This window comes from Aphelocoma coerulescens, chromosome 3 (assembly GCF_041296385.1).
Source record: "Aphelocoma coerulescens isolate FSJ_1873_10779 chromosome 3, UR_Acoe_1.0, whole genome shotgun sequence".
NCBI classification, from domain to species: Eukaryota; Metazoa; Chordata; class Aves; order Passeriformes; family Corvidae; genus Aphelocoma; species Aphelocoma coerulescens.
In genome coordinates, this window is record NC_091016.1 from 94,339,594 (window position 1) to 94,359,103 (window position 19,510).

At 39.1% G+C, this 19,510-nt stretch overlaps 1 protein-coding gene across 5 annotated transcripts in view; it reads right to left on the reverse strand.

Moving 5' to 3' along the window:
• Positions 1–19,510, reverse strand: part of KCNQ5 (potassium voltage-gated channel subfamily Q member 5) — a 278,035-nt gene that overhangs the window by 47,033 nt on the left and 211,492 nt on the right. For all 5 annotated transcript variants that reach the window (XM_069008614.1, XM_069008612.1, XM_069008611.1 and 2 more), the window contains exon 3: positions 19,258–19,384. In XM_069008614.1, the coding sequence (XP_068864715.1) occupies positions 19,258–19,384 (127 nt within the window). The remainder of the gene's footprint in view (positions 1–19,257; positions 19,385–19,510) is intronic.

The window sequence follows — 19,510 nt, forward strand, 5'->3', positions numbered from 1 at the left end:
AGAAATACATTACAGAAAGCATTAATATCCAAGTATCGGTAAATAGTACATACATCTATCTACATGAGCTGAATGAGAAGGACAAAAGAGACACTCCTATAGTGGGTGGTAATCCAAAGCATAGAGATTCCTGTTTAAGGTAGGGATGTGAGATCAGGGTTGGTGTCAAAAACTACCTCAGGAGCCTCCAGGGTGAAAAGTGAGGGTAGCAGTTTTCAAAACATATGGATAAAATTGAAGAAACCTCATGCAGGAGATTTGAAACCTGATGTAGCAAATCGTACAAATCAGTAGATGGATTAGAACCTTTCCCCTTTATATTTCTTTCCATAGCAAATTTTTCGTGCAAAGACAAAAAAGAAAACTAAGGTAAGAAAAAACTTAGGGCAGGCCCAGGGGTGACAGTCCAGTAGAATCAGACTTACAAGGACAGTACTAATTTCCTATGAGAACAGACACTGTGTGGTTGAGGTATGTAGTTTTTGGACACAACTCCCCTGATGTACCATTTCTTGGAAGGGAGGCAATACAGCACTGGGTGCTCAGAAGAATTTTTTTAGCTGAAAGCCTGGAAAGTTAGTTGAAGCTCAGCAAGTGTTAGGATTTATTTCTTCAGGTCACAGATTCAAAATGTGAGAGCGACTTTGGTGTGCATGAACTAATCAGCCAGCTGTCCTTAGAGCCAGAACAGCATTTAAGGGGAGAGGAGCAGAAGCAGCAGAGTGATGGCACACGGATGCTGTGAGAAGGCATAATGTTCTTTTACAATGATTGGGGTAGACATGCTGTTATGCACGGAGTAGAAAAGCACAGAACAAGCTCTGTTTTTCCTCACCTCATGATTAATTTCCTGGCAAACTTTAAAAGCCTAAAGAGGCCTTGTAAGAAATACCTGATTTTAATCTTTGGTTTTTTGTGGTGTTAGTATGTTTGTATGCAAGGATAATCTAAACCCATGTTTGTCAGTGAAGAACTGAAAGCAGGTTCTTGTTTATATGAGTTTTACTTCTTTTGTTTTGGGTAGAAACGCACATCTTGTTCCAAGCATAGCTCCTACAAGAATGACCCAGAAAGTGAAATCCCCCACCTTCACAGGCAAGCAGTGAGACATACTGACTGTATCTACATGCAGGAGACTGTTTTCTTACTCTGCCACAGTACAGCAGGAAATAGCCTTTGTTCATTCTTCTCTGCCACCAAAGGAAGCTGAGGTCCAAATACCCTTCCTCGCCTACAAACATACTGGATTTCTCTGAACTGACCTATGGATGGCTTTGTTGTCTCATTACAGAAAACATGTACCTGTGGTTTAAGGACTGTTCTGCTGAATTGTGGAAACTTTTGTCACAAGAGGCTAGAAATCTACATAGTTTTAAAGCCAGCTGGATGGTCTTATGGGAGAAGATTTAATCCTGGGCTAATTAACACCAAAAGCCCACTTCTGGCTCAGGATGTCTTCAAGTAGCAGGATGTTGGGGGCTGAGAAACTCTTGTAGAGAAATATCACTGTATGTTTGCCCTGCTTGTGCAATTCTCCCTGACTGTTCACTGTTGGCTGGTGTCACTATTTTACATTCTGTGTTGGCCTAGGCTGACCTTCTGCCTGTCTTATGCTCTTTTTAAAATGTCTTTGGCTAATACATATGTGGATCATAGGTTGCTACTACATAATTGGCTACCAAAAATGCTGCATTTGCTTCTAAATCCAGCGAGTTTGGAGATCAAGAAGAGTCAGAAGTGGACAAGGTATCCTGGGGTGTCTCTGCACAGTACAAATCTCAAGCTCACAACAACCAGATGCAGGAGATGTGGGTGAGAATTCAGAAATAGGAAAACTGGCTGGGAAAAGTTAAGGACATCACATATTCTAATGGAGATCAGAAGAATGGATGGAATTGGATTGAGCTCCACATGCAGATATTTAAATTTAGATGTCTACATGTGAAGGAGGTGTCTAAACTCCCCAGGCAGCACAAGGTAATCACATCAGCTGAGAGAGGTGCAGCTAATCCTCAGGAGGGCTTCTGCTGGCTGCTCAGTTGCCTCACACTCTGGGCTTGGCACAAGGGAGACTTAATTCAGCTGCCCAAATTTATCTGTCCAGTGCCATTTGAGATGCCTTAGGTATCTGAGATATCCCCCAGATCTGACAGCTATGCTCTTGGACCTGGGAAAGATGTACTCTTCAGAAGAAGTGACTGGGGAGCAGGGAATATCATGTAACGGGACAGGCACCTCTCTGTACTCTGCTGAACTAAGCCCTAGATCTTGATTGACTATACTGCCAGCACAGACAGTTAGCACACATGTACCCACCTAGAGCAAACGTCTTTCTATATTTAGCTGTGTTTATCTGGATCCAAGGCTAACATAGAAGGTGCTGGAATGCCTTGAGCAATACAGACTGTGCTGAAGAAGCAGTGTCCGTGATGACTAACATGATGGCAGGGTGATCTTGACTTGTCCCAGTGGCTTTGAGCAGAGTAGCAATGGAACAGCCATTTTTATTTAGTGGTGACTGGCTAGCAGCAAATTAGAGATCGTTAGAAAAGCAGTGTATGCCCCTGAAAATCATTCTTAGAACTTAAAAAATAATAAGGTCACCCAAATATTGGGAATTATGCATTTAGTCCAGAAATTATTAAAATGCTTACTGGGGTTTTTGGTTACCCTCAACACTTCTAATAGGAAAATGTTCTAAAGAATTCAGTGACCTGCTCCTGCCCTTATTCCTACTTTTTCCAGAGCTCTGACAGCTTTTTTATAACATAGAGTTTTATGAAGGCCTGCCACTGAAAAAAATTCAAATTAATTCAGTCTTGCCAGCAGAGCACAGCCTCTGCCCTGCACTGCTGGGAGCCTTCTGGCCCACTGAGGGTCTCTGGTCCTCTGTGACCATGAGAGATGAAGAAGCCAACAGCAGCATAGTTCTCTTTTCCCTTTTAAAAAGCATTGGTCCAAATACACATCTACTTGTGTATGCCCTTCTATCTGGAGGGCAGGGGTGAGGTTCTCCCTAAAGGGAGGAAAGGTTGAAGAAAAAGGGGAGCAGAAAATGCACTGTAACCTGTTTGAAAAACAGCTGAAGGGAGGAGAATCTTCCTAGGCTGGTGGTGGTTTTTTTCACACTTTGCTCTCTCATCTTCTTCACTCTTCACCCCCACAACCCCCACCAAAACTCCATCCCCGACTCCTCAGGTTGGAAATAGGGAAGGGAGGAATGTGTCCATTGCCTAAGGCAGCCCTCCCTGGTTGTGTTTTCCTAGGAGGTTGGGAAGGCAAGCAGGCACGTTATTTCAGTGTAGTTTAACTTGTTAGGAACAGGTGTAAGATAAATCAAAATCAACCCTTCTTGGAATGAAATCAGACTCCTAAGAAAAGTTTGCAACAGTTGAAAGTCGCTTCTGAATATGTTAAACTTGCTTGATTTTCTTATCTAAAGATACCCTGGAAAAAACCAAAAAGTTAATTATATTATGATTTTTCTCTGTGTCATACTTTTATATAGGATGCTTCAGGTGGCATTAGCCCTCTTTTAAATCAAGAGAGCAAAATATTGTTCTGAACTTCCTATCATATTCCATGCAAATGTAGCTAAAGTCTCCATGGTACTTCTGTATTTTAAGAAGGCTTTCCCAAATTCTATCACTATTTTCATCTTTTAGTGGCAAAAGTAGGAAAACATGTAGAATTAAATAGCAACATTTCAATTAATTTAATGGGGTCTCAGTTTTCACTCTGTGTCTTTCTGTAAAGCACCAGAAAAGATTCAGATGTGAAATTGAGTAATGGGCAGTATAATTCCAAAATTCTCTATGTTGACTTATTAAAAGACAGAGGTTTCTGATGTACATTTACCCCTTTGTTTGTTTTTTTTTCCTAAGCTAATATCTTATGTATGATCTTCCAAAATGTTAACCCTCTCTTCAGCCATGATGATGATTTTATTCACTCTTTAGAAATGTCTCAGATTTTTATCCTTGCAGATAACATCCTCCCTCATTAACTCTAGTCTGAGATTTCAAATCCTCTCAGCAGCTTTTGCAATACTCACTTTTGAACACTTAATTTCAAATTAAATTTCAAACAATTAATTCTTCCACTTCTAACATTTCACCTATACCACTCAAGGAACCCCTGAGATTACACTAAAGTTTCGCACTTATTAACTGACAAAAGCTTTTTTATTTGACAGCCACCATGTTAAAAACAGGGTCCCTTAATGAAAAATACAAAAAAAAGATGAGCCCAGAACTCATGTGTGTAACAGATTACACTTATATATTGTCCAATGTCACTAAAAGAGTAACATGTAAGTAAAGACAAGTAACTGAAGGCCAGTAATGCAACTACCCGAAATTTAAATAACTCATGCAAGATGTGCTAGTCCCAGTTCCCCACCTCAAAGAGGAAGGCCAGTGTGTTGGGCTGCCCTAGGCAGAAACTCTGGTTTGGTCAGAAACTCTGGATTGCTTGTGTTATTGATGGAGGTGTGGATGACATTCCTAAACTATCAGCATTTCTAATGGCAACTAGGAGATTAATAATGTGACTGAGAGCATAACAGTTCTAGAAAAGGAGGCATCATAAATCATCACAAGGGATTGTTTTACTTTTAACAACTTCTCCAATGCAACTTTCCTAGCATGAACTTCTTGGATGTTATGAGATTTTACAGCATTCATAGGTATCATGGGAATGAACCCAGTTATAATAAGTAAAGGGGGAACACAAAAGCTATACTTGGATATTGTGATACATCCCAACACCTTGATGTGCCATCAGGACAATCTCTAAAGTTCCAGAAAGAATGACAGGATGACTTTTTGCAAGAGCATGTAAAGCTAGAACAAGGGGGAATGGCCTTAAACTGAAAGAGGGTTGGGAGTGGATGCTCCATTTCCAGATGTGTTCTAGGCCAGGCTGCATGGATATTTGAGCAGCCTCATCCAGTGGAAGGTGTCCCTGCTTATGGCAGGGGGCTGGAACTAGATGTTGTTCCTTTCAACCCAAACTATTCTGTGATTCTATGGTTATTAGGAAATGTAATCAATGATGATCTCTCATCTGCTCAAAGTTCATGCACATGCTCAAACTAATACACAAACCTGCATCATCTTTCTCTTTTGTGTATTCTTCAAAGGAAGAATGTGTTTATAGGAGCTTTGCCTGCTGTCTGCATTTAATGCTAATATGTTGAAACATCTTTCCCTTCTAAATAGAAATGATACTTTTAGACAATACAGGTTAAATGAATCTTGAGATTTTTTTCTTCTGAATAGAAAAATGAACAACATTTAATCATTTTTGGATCACCACTAGATCAAAATAGTGTTTGCTATGAATTCACAGAAAATGCTCAGAGTTCACACATTCTTATTAAGAATAGGTAGGAAACTTCAATGGCTCCAGTTACAGAGCAGTACAGAGAGGCAACAAACTAGGACATGAGTAGGGTATATCTGCCCCCAAAATTGCAGAAATAAGCAGAAAATCTCAAGAGGTTGTTTTATCTACCCTGCAGCTGTATTAACTCACAAAGGAAATTAACTGGGCAATTGTATGACCAAATCTAAGCTACCCCTAGGCTGTCCTTCTAAGGTCTAATTTTGAGCTAGAGTTATTATCCATGACCCAGAGAAAAGGCACAGCTTGTAGTGGTCATTTTTGAATAGTTCTCAGGACAGTTCATTATCCTCAATTTCAAAGTTACTTTTAGAAAAACCCCAGCACTATGATTCTGTGGTGTTACAGAGACACTGTGCTCCACAAAGGGCATGAACAAGCTTTGATATCAGCTCCATCTGCTTACCATGACACAGGTCATGCACACGTGTGGTGGCACTGTGAGAAATTATTCTCACTTCCTGAGTAGTTGAAAGAGATTTTAATTGAGATTTGCAACAACCACTACATAGAAACAATTAACAGCTTTCTATTCTGAGTCACTAAGGGGTCAGTGGTGGTAGGGAGGAATGACCAGCATTTTAGTTTTTCTGATACCTCTTTGGATATCAGTCCTTCCAGTCCTTATTGCTATTCTCATAACTCTCTTCAATTTGCCTACAATAATCTCTACAGCTGGCTGGTCAGGACCAAAGGGTATCATCTAATCAATGTAGAAATGTACTTTGAATTTTAATCAGACACTACAACACAAAATTAACAAAACACACATTCCAGACCACTGTACGTGAGCACATCACACTATAGAAATATAATAACAAAAATGTGTTCAATGGGATTTCTCCTAAACTGATATAAATTGGCAATTTAAAGCAGTTTAAGATAAAGCCTGATGACAGACACTGGACTTCAGACATACATCAGTACATGAAAATAAGGTTGCTCTTTTTTTTTTTAGATTCCTAAAAGAAAAGGTCTGTTTACACAAACTTGACTATTGCAACAGAAGCCTTTTTGAGCAGCCTAGTAACATATTGGGCATTGGTGTACTTCATACTTTTTGGGCTAGCTAAAAAAAACCAAGAAGAAGAAAAGAAAAAGACCTTCATAGAGTTTAAGGCTCTGAATACCCTAATAGAGGGGTATTCAGTGAGGGATATAATTGTATGACTATTCCTTGAGCACTTGTTGAGAAAGATCATGGGACAGAAAAGGTAATTTCATTGTAAGTGGCTAAAAAACTGCTTTTATCTTGAAAAAAGGGATTAATCACTTCCCTCCACCAGTTCAGGAGGGCAAAGAATAAAAAACATGAATAGAATATGCTGCAACAGTTATATTGAAAAGGGGAAAATGTTATGTTTTTACCAGGTTGTAGTTCCTTTGCTCTGTGAATGTTCCCTTACTATAAAATTAGTGGGATATTTCACGTAATTGTGCCAGAAAAAATTGGTCAGATATGGGCTGAACTTACAGTGACCTTACATCAGTATTTATCCCAGAAAGAAAGAATTTTAAATATCTTTACCTGGAATTACATCTCTGAACAGAGAGATGAATGATATTACCATATTTAGAAAGATGATGTGTTATCATGTTTTGTAAATTATCTCATTGGAAGAAGCAGAACTATTTTATCAGCAAAGTAAAAGTCAGTATGTGCAAGATAGCTAAAATCTGAAAGCTGGCTTTTTAGAGACTACTCTGGAGACATGCAGCCTTCTGAGGTCACCTGAATCCACCCTCAAATGATATTCTCAAGCATTATTTTCTGCCTATAACCCCCCCTTCAAAAAACAATTTAATAGCACCCATTGAACTATATCACCTGAACATCTCTAGCGTAATTTGGGAGAGGCAGGAAGTTGAGTTCTGTACCTCCCACAAGAAGCTGAGCAGACTTACATCTACAAGGCCTCAATTTTAGAGAGAAAAAAAGCATGAACACCACCATCAACAACAAAACCCTGCCAAAGCAATATGAGATAATCTGAGTTGGGCACATTCTAAAAATAATGATGCTCAGGATCTTGGGTCCTGGCAAAGTTTGCTTTCAGCTCTGTCTGAATATAACTTTTCTTTCTGGGCAGGGATCAGATCTCTGCTCAGATGCCAGACAGGTTATGATTAATCGTCACCTACTAGTAAAAGTAATTGGCAGGATATCTTCAGGAAATTCTTGGGATGGATGATGCTGTTTGATTTTTGCAGATGTCGTTGTCACTCCAGCCAAAAGGTCTTTGTGTTTTCAAATGTGTAACACCATCTGGATGGAAATCATCTTAATTGTCATTACAGGCAAAACAAGGTTGTGATTTCGCTTCCTTTTTTAATCTTTTTGCAAGACGTAAAACAACATGGTATTTTTAGAGGTAGGAAAGTGAGCTGGTTTTGCGTATCAAGATAATTCACAGAGATAAACACAGATGAGTGTGAAAATTGACTTTTATTGCTGTTGAAAAACAGGAAGATAGTAATGTATGGTAGTGGCACATACAAGAGAAAGAAGTTCTACAGAAATATGTAATACTGTCTAGGCACTGAAGTGGAATAAAAAAAATCCAGAGGTTAATACCTCATCTCTACTTAATTTTTTTTGTTTGTTTGTAACAGTGGAAAATGGCTACATTAGTCACTGCCTTCCATTTTAAGGAGTCCACTAAAACTGATCTGTGAATAGAAACTTGGATTTTTCTTATTATCAGCTAAGCAATACCCCAGGGAAGAAATCAAATTGATGAATCACCTTGAACCCTTCTTTCCCTTTCTAGTTTTTATTTGCAATATATAGGAATCATCTGAATAAGCAAACTATTTTAATGTGAAATGAAAGTAACCTCCTGGAAATATAGACAACCTTTTTCTGGAATAAATGTTATTTTTATATAATTGAAGTGGGTCCACTTAGAAAAAACAACTCACTGAAACATAAAGCTATCTTTTCTAGCAAAAAGAGAACTGGAAAGAAGTCAAAGACTCTTATTAGGAAAGCTAATCAAATACAACAAAAGTTAACTTGGTACTCAAAAAAATTTCTGAAACAGAAGGAAAAGGATAAGGCAATACTGGATAATTTTTAGATGGGAAAACGAAATATTCCCTTTTTAAATTGTGGACTAATAAAAATGAGTAAGATTTTTCTTTTGTAATTTAAAAAAGTTTTATAATAAAATCCTAATTCCATGCCCAGTAATGGATCAACCAGTGCTACTCACTATTGTGTCAGTGTATTAAAAGTATATGTACCCTGTTCCTGTGTAAAAGTAGCATATTGTCAGACCATGATAGCAAAAACATTAAAATAATGTCATTTTACCTTCTGCTTAGACAGCCAAAATATTTCTCTATGGCCTGAGAACCACAGTAGCTCAACAAGCACTGAATTTTAAACCGTAGCTATGATTGCCATATTTTATTTAGTCCAGATAAGAATAACAACATTAATGGGAACATTTCACCTGTTGTTGTACTGTTCGCAATTATAGTTCATGGCCCTGTTGAGTACACAATCTTTCTATGGACTGAATAAATCCTCAGCAAACATCTTTATGTTATTAGCAGCTGGCTCAATAACTCTTAAAAATCTAAGGGCCTCCTGCAAGTTAAGATTAAGTTCAATTGCAAGCCTTTCATGGAGTTATACTTTATTAGCCTTTTCCAATAATTGATCTTTAACATAATTAATATGTACCTGCCAGAAGGAATAAAGCAGTATTTATTCAGTATCAGTTTTATTTGGCTTTAAGACAGGCTGACAGAAGCATTTAAAACTGTATCTTTGACCTAGTACTTACCAACCCAATTTTTGTTCAGCTAAAGAAAAAAACTGAGAGTAACACATGCAGATTCTTTCCATAAATCTTCACTTATTCTGTCCAGAAATAGTTTTGTGCCTTGAAAGCACTGGAAGACAAGGTTTGCTAGTCACTTACTATGTCTGTATGTTCCTGGATGACAGTAGACCTTAGTGAAAAAGGCTATTGCAGTGGAGAGAAAAACAGCTGAAAATTTCTGGACAGAAAGGCAACAGGATGGATAGCCAGACACACATACACCCCTGATGAGTAAAGAGGCTCATTACATCAGGCTGTAAGAAAACTACAAGGTTATCAGCAAGAAAAAAACAAAATAGCTACAGCATGGCAGGACTTGTATATGGAGAAAGGGCTGAATAATTTAGGAGTGGTTAGTCAGAAGACAAATATGAGATGGCAGATAGAGGTATGCAAACTAGTGGAAGATAAGAAGGTCTGTTGGATGCCTCCTATTTACCCTTTCTTATAAAAGTGAGATCAAAAGACAATTTAAATTTGATTAAAAAAATACAAGATGTAATTGACTTGTAAAGTTCATTGCTCTGAGGTATAAAGGAATAACTGGGGGAAATTAAAGAAAAGTTTAGATGTTTTCCTCTGAGTTGTTGGAATTAGATTTTTCAGGTGATTCAAATTCTTGTGTGAGTCAGCCACTGATTACTCAATGTGTGATTGGCTATTTTGGGCTACAGGTATTAACACCGTCATTAGGGCTCTCTGGCACTAGTCAGCAAGTGGAAAGACACCAACCAGGACTCCTACGTGATCCAGCCCTGCAGGGAAGCACTGCTGTGTCTGTGCTGGATCCTTGCAGCCACAACGGGAGGAATCTATAGGCAGGAGTGTGCACTTTCATGGCCTTTTCATCATACTCTAAAACCTTTGGCAGAGGCAGGTGGGCAGGGGGTCTGGAAGTGTTCATCTGACACATTCCCAGATTGTGGATAAAGTGAAGGTGATACAGTGGCATGGGAGTGGAAAGGCCAAAAAAGTGTGGGAACAGAAAAATCCATGGTGTGTAGGTGAAAATGGATGGGTGGAAACTGACAAGTAAAGATGCTGAAATGATCAGGGAGAGAAAAACATGTCTCTGAGGAGAGACAAAGCCTGTTTGTAGGTGGAGAGGGAAGAGACAGTATTGAAAATCTGCTCTCAAATTCACACAGTGGTGGGCAAACAGAAGGTATCCAGTATCTAGCTGAGTTATCAAATGCAGATGTTGAAGGCAGCAACATGAGTCCCTCAGTGTCGGCTGAAAGAGTTCCTACATTCAGTTTTCTGAGCCGCCCTTCAGAGGCAAAAACCTCTTCCTGCTGCCTGAAAGCAGAATTTGCATTTCTAACCTATACAGCTATTTTGGATGTCTGCATAATCAGTGAGTGCCTCTTGGGACTCCTTTGTTTCTGTAAATACAGAGTTTATTCAGATTACATACAGAACCAGACATCTCCAGTCACTCTTTACCCTCAGCTGCTACCCCACCTGCAATTTGTGTGTGAGTAGCCTAAGATGGACCACTGTGCCAGTAAGAAGGTTTATATAATTTGGAGAACACTAATGTGGGGCATCTTGCACAGCCACACTTGAGACTTCCTGATGTGGGAGACATGAAGAAAGAAATAGAAGCTCTGTTCAGTGCTTGTCAGAAAGGAAAAACCCCATAATCTGGTATCACTCTCACAAACCCAATAGGGGCAATCCCAAAATGAGATCTTAAATACAGTAGATTATGTCATTCTGTGTGACAACTTCTCCAATCTACCTTGTGACGTTTTTATCACAAATGAAACAATCTCCACCATGGGGGTCACTGGGCTGGCAAAGGGGAGCCCCAGGAATTAAAGAGCTTTTGCCTTTGCCTTGGCTGCTGCCCAGGTGGTCACATATATGCATTGGGGCACCAGTACTACACAAGGGTGAAAGTGAGTGGCTTCCTTTACACGATTTAGGAGCTTTTGTAGGTTGATGTAAAATGGATCTGATGGTCACCTTCCTTGGATCTGTTATTAACAGCAATATCAACTATTACCAAAGGACAAAGCTCAATTTTGAGAGCTATCAGCACAGGCTTAAAGATAAAAAATGTAATTTTTTTTTTAATGGGAGACAACAGGTAAATGGGTGCCTGGTGCTTAAGTGCTAGGGATGGGAGGAAATTAAAATGTGCAGAACATGCCCAACTTGCCATCTAGAAGTATGCAAATATTTCTACTTAGCCTTATTAAACTTGTGATATAAATACTGTAACTCTGTTACACAGTGTAACAATATTGTTATGTTGTCAAATCCTTACTAACTGCTGTATTTAACATAGCAGGCGTAAAAAGGAGGAATTAAAAAAATCTGTATTTTCTCTCTTGTACACAAGTGTTTTCCTAATGTAGCAGTTGAAGTGTAGCCATTTGAGACATGATCATAAAAATAGGGATTTCCTGCAACTCCCACCGGACTACTATGCCCATCAATCACTTCAGCAGTGCTGGTGGCAATATGCAGTTCTCTGAAGGGACACAGAAGAATGGAAACATCTGTGGAAGCTGCATTTCTTCAAGCTTTGTGATCACTAATAAGCTAGTGGCAAGGCTGGATGAAGACACCTGGCAATCCATTTGATTATATTGAGTGCAACAGTGGGCAAAGCTTCTGTTTTAAACTGTCAGCATTGACAGTTAAAAAATTAAAGCTGAGTAGATACCAGAAAACTGCATATGAAGAAACAAACACTGTCTCTAAAGCAACTGAAAATGTCTATGTTTCTAAACAACAATACAGTCAAGCAAAATGAAACTACTGTTCTTAGCCAACTGCACCAACAACCCCTCTCCCGGAGACCTCCCTCATACAGAGGTGACCTGAAGAGAAATAAACTAATCTTCAGCAAAGAGAGCAAAAAAATCACAACATTCAGCAGTTATAAGAAAGATAATTATAAACTAAAAGAAGCAAAGAGATGGAAATATGAAATAGCAGCATGTTGCCTGATCATATGCTGCAGGGTGAATAAAAAAGGAACTGTTATCTGTGCAAAAGAATTGGTGAAAATGTACTTAATACAGGTAATCCTGAATGAATGAGGTAGTTTCCCACAATACAATATCTAGAGGTGCATAGAGACTGGACACTAGGAGGCATTTATTTATGGAGCAGGTGTTCAAACATGGAAACAGGCTTCCTAGAGAAGTGGTCAATGCCCCTTGAATGTCAGTGTTTAAGAGGCTTTTGGACAATGTCCTTAACAGCATGCTTAGACTTTTGGTCAGCCTCAAACTGGTCAGGTAATTGGACTAGATGATCACTGTAGCTCACTTCCAACTGAAATATTCTTTCCTTTCTCTTTTCCTTTCTTTTTCACTTTTGCCTTTCCTTTCCTTTCCTTTCCTTTCCTTTCCTTTCCTTTCCTTTCCTTTCCTTTCCTTTCCTTTCCTTTCCTTTCCTTTCCTTTCCTTTCCTTTCCTTTCCTTTCCTTTCCTTTCCTTTCCTTTCCTTTCCATCATTTCTCAATATGTTTCCCATAGTTGCTTTTGAATAAGTCTGGAGAGATTCCTGCAGTATATGCCAATGCAATAACTCCACTTATACCTCTTCAAGTGTTTTCATTCGGGCTGACAGGGGTGAGGCTGGGACACCATCAGAGAAAGCAGGATTTGATTGACTAACACGTGTGAGTAGTTAAACATGGCTCAAACAGTCAAATTGACAAGTTGTCTAATGTCTTACACCAAGGCATTAGCATTGAAATTTATGGTAACATGCTGACAAAGACCGCCTGAGTAATTATGAACATGTTAGTAAAATAGATGACACACTGAAAGTGGCTTTTGAAGTAAAGCAGTGCAGCAAGCCAGGGGTATCACAGTCCTGAATGCCAATGGCTTTCATGTAATGACTTTAAGTAATGGGCAGTTGCAAAAGCCCAAATAATGAACTCCTAGTCTAATAGGATTATTTTGGACTAATATGAAAATGTTCCTAATGTATCTAGATTTCTGCCTGGAGAGAATAATTCACTGTTCCAAAAGCAGAACTTGTACAAAGCAACAATTCTTCTCAAAGAGAAGCTACAGGAAAGAGCTGACAATGATCTGAAATGGGAGTTACAAAGAATATCATGCACCAAAGCAGCCAATCTGCAGCACAATATCTGGCAAGAAGCCAAGAAAGCTGAGAATTTTATTGCATATCAATTACACTCTGACATATTGTTCACATCATCAAAAAATATAATTTTTTGTTAGACGATAAGAATGATAAAATTTGAAAAATAAACCATTTTACTACTTTTGAGACTCCATACACTGAAGTAGGCAGATAAGTAGATTTGGCAAAATCCTGTCTACCTCTAACTTCCACACCAGTGTTTATATAAATAACTACTTAATTTTGAATTGGCAAACTTACACATATTTATGGTATCTGAGAAACTATGTTGTCCATGAATATGATGAGAATTCAGCATAGTATGGCAGGATATGAATATCAAAACAAATAAAGGCAGACTATTAAAAGAAAAGTATTTTGCTAAGCACCTTCATATTCTGGGTATCTCTAGCAGCAACAAGTTTAAAGCCAGTCCCTAAAAAATGTGAGCAAAACTGAACATATGAATACTATAACCAGAAAATGTTGACTGCTGCTTGGTGTGTCAGTTGCTTCCCTCCTTACCATACATTTCCAAGTCACAGCTCATAAACAGCACTGGAAGTTCTATGATACACTTTCATATTACATAATAATTTATTATACATAGCATTTAATATCTATTATAATTATCATTATTATCTTCATTATCCTTATCATTATACTACAATGTATTTTCTGAGATTCAAATATGAGAGATAAATAATAATTTGAAAGACTTCCTAAATCATATACAGAACCTGGGTGAGGATGGACAGGGAGCCTCATTATTTCTAAATAATTTCTAAATAATTTGACTGTGATATTTGACTTTAGGACACTTTCCTAAAAAAAGGGAGCTGAATTAGCAGTTACTAAACATTTTAGTGGAGGTACTGAGTTATATTAGTCTTGTTCAAAATGGATAACTACCTCATGCTTAAGAAAATATCTTTTATAGCCTTCTAATGCAGGAATTCTATTATTACAAATAAATTCTTTTAAATAAAATGTCACTGTCTTTTAACAGCCTTTGTATCACAAACTTGTCTCTTTATTCCTCATATCCCAGGCTGCCCAATTCATGGTAGTAGCTCCTCTACTCTACGTCACAAACACAATAGTGACTCTAGAGTAAGATCAAAAAACCATGGCATGAACAAACACAGGCTGCTGAATTCTCTAGCTCATACCAGAAAGAAACTTCAATGTGAACTGCGTTGTACCAAACTAGATTTCTCTTGAACAGCAGACACACAGCTTCTAGAAAGAGGAGAGCAGAGCCTGAAGTCTTTAATCCCAGCAAATGTTACCTTACTCAGCAGCAAGGGTAGTAGTCAGCAAAAGTAAATATGAAAGGATAATGCCCATAGATTATATTAAGCAGACATTTTTCCTACAAATTTCTAAAAACATCATTGCCAGAACTGTAAAACATGAAGATATGCCACTAAATACTAATTTTAAAAATCTACATTTTTTGGGACCAATCTAGACTAAAGAGCACCTCTGTTCATCACACAGAATTATGGCTGCTGAAATTTTTGGGTTTTGGTTTTTTTTTTTTGAAGCCTACTGCTACTGCTACTGCTACTGCTACTGCTACTGCTACTGCTACTACTATCAGAGTATTTTCTGGAGTGAAGTGGGCAGGGTGTTTCTGAGATGAGTTCAAGTTCAGCTGGCAGGAGATCCCCAAACATGAAATTTGCTGTAACTTTTTTTTTCTGGGTTTTATAATGAGATGCGATGTGAGATATGTCTTCTTGGTCAAGGATATACTTAATTACAGACCATCTCTGGGTTATTTAGAGTTCAAATTACACTGGAAAGGGGCTGTTTATATTGTTTATCACAAGCAGCAGATTTATTATCTGTCTGTATTTAAACTATATAATGTGTCTAAATACCAAGGTGACAGACACACAACGTGCCATTGCACAAATATATTGAAGCAATTCAAATTAAATGTTCAGAAGATCTTGTAACACACTAGATATGGATTTGTTTATAAAGGTTTGACAAAAGTGCCACATGATGGTTCATTACAACTCTAATTAATGAAAAATAGATCCAGTAATAAGCAACAGTCGCTGCTATCATTTAATGCTCTGAAACAAGGTTTACCAGCCATGAAGTTCAAGGGCCTGATTACAGATAATGGACTTAAGCTTCCTGTTGGGAATTTGCTCATTCTGCAGGCTCAACAGAATTTGAACTTTTGACATTTCCATCATGCTGTAGCTTGACTAGAGGTAAAATAGAAGCAGCTGTGGTGAAACTGCTAACGGACTAACTGAAATATATGAAATCTTTCACTTGGCTGGACCACCAGGAAGTCTAGTTACCCTGGAGAAACCTAATATTACTAGAAGTAGGCTCAAATTTAAAGTGAAAAAATTCTGAAATAGGAGTTTCCACCCCAACTTTAAATTGAATAAAGTTTAGGCACTAGAGTCAGGAGTGTGCTCTGGCAGCCAGGAGGGCCAGCCCTGTCCTGGGGGGCATCAGGCACAGCATCGCCAGCTGGGCAAGGGAGGGGATTGTCCCGCTCTGCTCTGCACTGGGGTGGCCTCACCTCGAGTGCTGGGGGCAGTTTTTGGGTGCAACAATGTAAGAAAGACATTAAACTGTTAGAGAGTGTCCAAAGGAGGGCAACAAAGATGGTGAAGGGCCTTGAGGGGAAGCCATGTGAGGAGCAGCTGAGGGCACTTGGTCTGTTCAGCCCGGAGGAGACCGAGGGGAGACCTCACTGCAGTTACAACTTCCTCATGAGGGGAAGAGGAGGGACAGGCACTGATCTCTTCTCTGTGATAACCTGTGACAGGACTGAGAGAATGGCCTGAAGTTGTGTCAGGGGAGGTTTAGGTTGGATATCAGAAAAAGTTCTTCACCCAGAGGGTGTTTTGGCACTGGAACAGGCTCTCCATGGAAGTGGTCACAGCCCCAAGCCTGACAGAGTTCAAGAAGTGTCTGGACAATGCTCTCAGGCACATGGTGTGACTCTCAGGGGTGCTCCTGTGCAGGGCCAGGAGTTGAACTTTGATGATCCCTGTGGGTCATCTCAGAATATTCTATGATTTTATGTCTAAAATTCACTTGCTCTTGTTGGGCCTTCTCACATAGGAGTCCCTAAGTCTCTTCCAGAGTCATTGGAGAAGAAGAAGTTTCTTGGACAGCTCAGCAGACTTCAGACATGAAGGTGAGACCAGCAGCATCTTACTCTTTTGATCCAGAGCATTTTATTTATTATTCCTAACTATTTTTACAGTGTCCCAAGTGGAGGCTGCCCTCACAGACTGAGATTTCACTGTGGTGGTAAATCCTCTGATACACATAGGAGAGTGGCCAGAAGTTTAATTTTGTCAGGTCACATACCACCATCTGGGAGCCCATTGCCAGAGGAAGGACAATGGACTCTTCATTTATTTCAGTGTCCCCAAATGGCTTGACAGGGAGTGGATGCCTTATATCTTCCCAGTTAGACATGCTCTCTTTTATTTTGGGGATGTTCAGGGAGCTAAGGCACAGGTATCAAGTTCTTCCTGGTTGTCAGCATCCCTGGTCTCCAGAGGCTCCAGGGAGCAGTTAGAATATGGATTGCTTGGATTGCTGCTCTTCTGAGCAACACAACACAGCAACACTGTTATGCAGTGCTAACAGCCAAGCTTCGGAGTGATATACCTGTGACATTTAGGATTTGCAGGGGTATGTACATATTTAAGTACCTTACATGCCTATAAGGATGTGTTACTATGCCCTTTATATTATGTAAACCAGCTCATATACAATCAGAGGAAATGAGGGATGTCAGGTAATATGGGACAAAATACAAAGCGAGGTTTAATACTACACTGTTATTCCCATTTTCACAGAAATAAACAAGGGTACAAAACTGTCAAATAATTTGATAGATGTAATTACTAACCTGATAGCACACAGCAATGCTTGATGAACTAATTTGTCAGAGCAGTGACATTGTAGGCACACTAACATAAGCACAGAGCTTTGGCCCTGAATAAAACTTCTCGGGTTATTAGGTCATTAATGGAAAAAATAAAGGCTGTCTAAACGTGACCCTTGAGGCAATCCTCAAATTTGTTATTTCTAGCCCTTAGGCCATTGCCCTATGTGATTTGTGTTTAATCACAAAAAAATAATCAGGGAAAAGATCTGCTGGAGATATATAGCAAATTTAATTAATAGTAAACAGACTAAGTCTTCTAAAGTATTATTGTTCCACTGTAACAATAAACGGAAATAATAATTGAATGGATGACTTAGAAAATAATTAACAGTAATAGGCCCAAACTGGTCACATGCACTCAAGGAGGCTTTAGCACTGATTTCATTGAGTTCCCCCTGAAGCCATCCTTTCTCCAGACTGAACACACCCAAGTCTGTCAGCCTCTCCTCACAGGGCAACAGCACTGATCAACTTGATGGCTTCACTGAACTCACTCCAGTTTATTAAGGTCTTTCAGGTATGGTGTTGGAGGGGGAAAATGGGGTGCAGTATCTTGGATGTGGTCTAATGAGCGATGATAAAGGGAGATAATAATCTACTGATTGTGCTCTGGCTAACACAGCCTTTTGACCTTTGCTGCTTCCTCATGCTTTGCCGTGACTGCAAAGCCAAGGTGTGAGGCAAATAATTAATTTAAGTAGCAAGAGCTGCAAGATGATTTGGTTTTTTCTCAAAAGATCAAATCTGGAGAGATGCTGAACATCAGAAACTCCCTTCTGGGATGCTAAAGTCCAGAAATGGACCAAAGACGATCAATATAAGAAGAGACATGCAGAACAGTCAATGGCAAGAAATTCAAGCTATTGGTTTACTTTCTAGAAGCTACAGAACAAAGTTTCCTTTCCACCCAGTGAACCAGCAGAGGAAGACATTGTATGTAAGTAACTAAGCAATAGACTGTTGTCTACTAATTAATTCCACTCACAAGTGGTAGGATTCCTAGGGGGATAGAAAAGATGCTTTTAGGGCCAGAAACTGCTTACATAAACATAGATGAAACAAGAAGAGCAGGTGAATTTTAGAGAAAGGAGGAAATACCATAATCAAGGGAAGTAACCCATCCCCCTACAGGGTGATCTGTGCCAGAAGACCTGCCTGAACTATTTCACCAACAGTAGGAGGGTAGCTATGGGTAGTTTTACAGAAAATGTGGAAATCTATACCACACCTCCTGTGAGTTATCAGATGAATTTCATCTTTGACTTCTGCCTTTATTGGGAAACTGTTTTCCTGCAGATCCCTTTTCAAAATAGGGTTTTGACTGGTCACGAGTCTATTCACCATTCTCACAGAAAAATTCTAGAGCAAAGAAGGGGTGGAATAGTCTCTTGAAATAGATGTAGAAGAAATAATGAAGAAGATGCTGTATCTTATGCTAGTGTCACTGCAGAGCTGATATGTGGACTGTCATGCAGAGAACAGCAAAACAGGAAGCACCAATGTTGTCAGAAGATGTCTCTAGGGAGGTTTTCAAACTCCTTGCAGTGTCTGATCACAGAGGTTAAATAAGGAGAACATGATATATACACATATGTACATGACATCTATGTATGTATGTACAAGACACATAGTGTATCCATTAAAAGCATGCAACTCCTCTCGTCTTCAGTAAGATCAGCTCTCAACCCCTCATTTGTCCAATATATAGGCCAGCTGTATGAGATTCATAGGAAAATGTCTTTTGGAGAACATAAGAAATGTGGACTGACTGGTTTTTAGGGATATAATGATTTATATCTAAAGAAACCCTGGGCAGATGAATGTTGGCACACAGCTATTCTGGACTTAAAGCTGGTTGATGTAAACAGAGTCTGATTCCAATAGTTTTCATTCAGAAACAAAACAGGTGGGTGAAGGTGTTTATCTTAAAATAACTAGATCTGGGACACTCACCTATTACACAGAATGGCTTCCTTGCAAAGCGCAGTCTTCCTTGCCATCCTCGGTATCGACAACAGCATCCAGCAGACCAGATACGAATAATAAATTCCAAACCAAAGACAACGATCATGACAAATTCCTAGAAATGGCAAATAAGAAAAATGCCTGTTACAGATAACCAACACTTGAACATCAGGAAACTTGTCACTACTGTTTGTGTCTAGCAATCCACCTTGAGCATCTGAATATCCCAAGCCAAACTTAG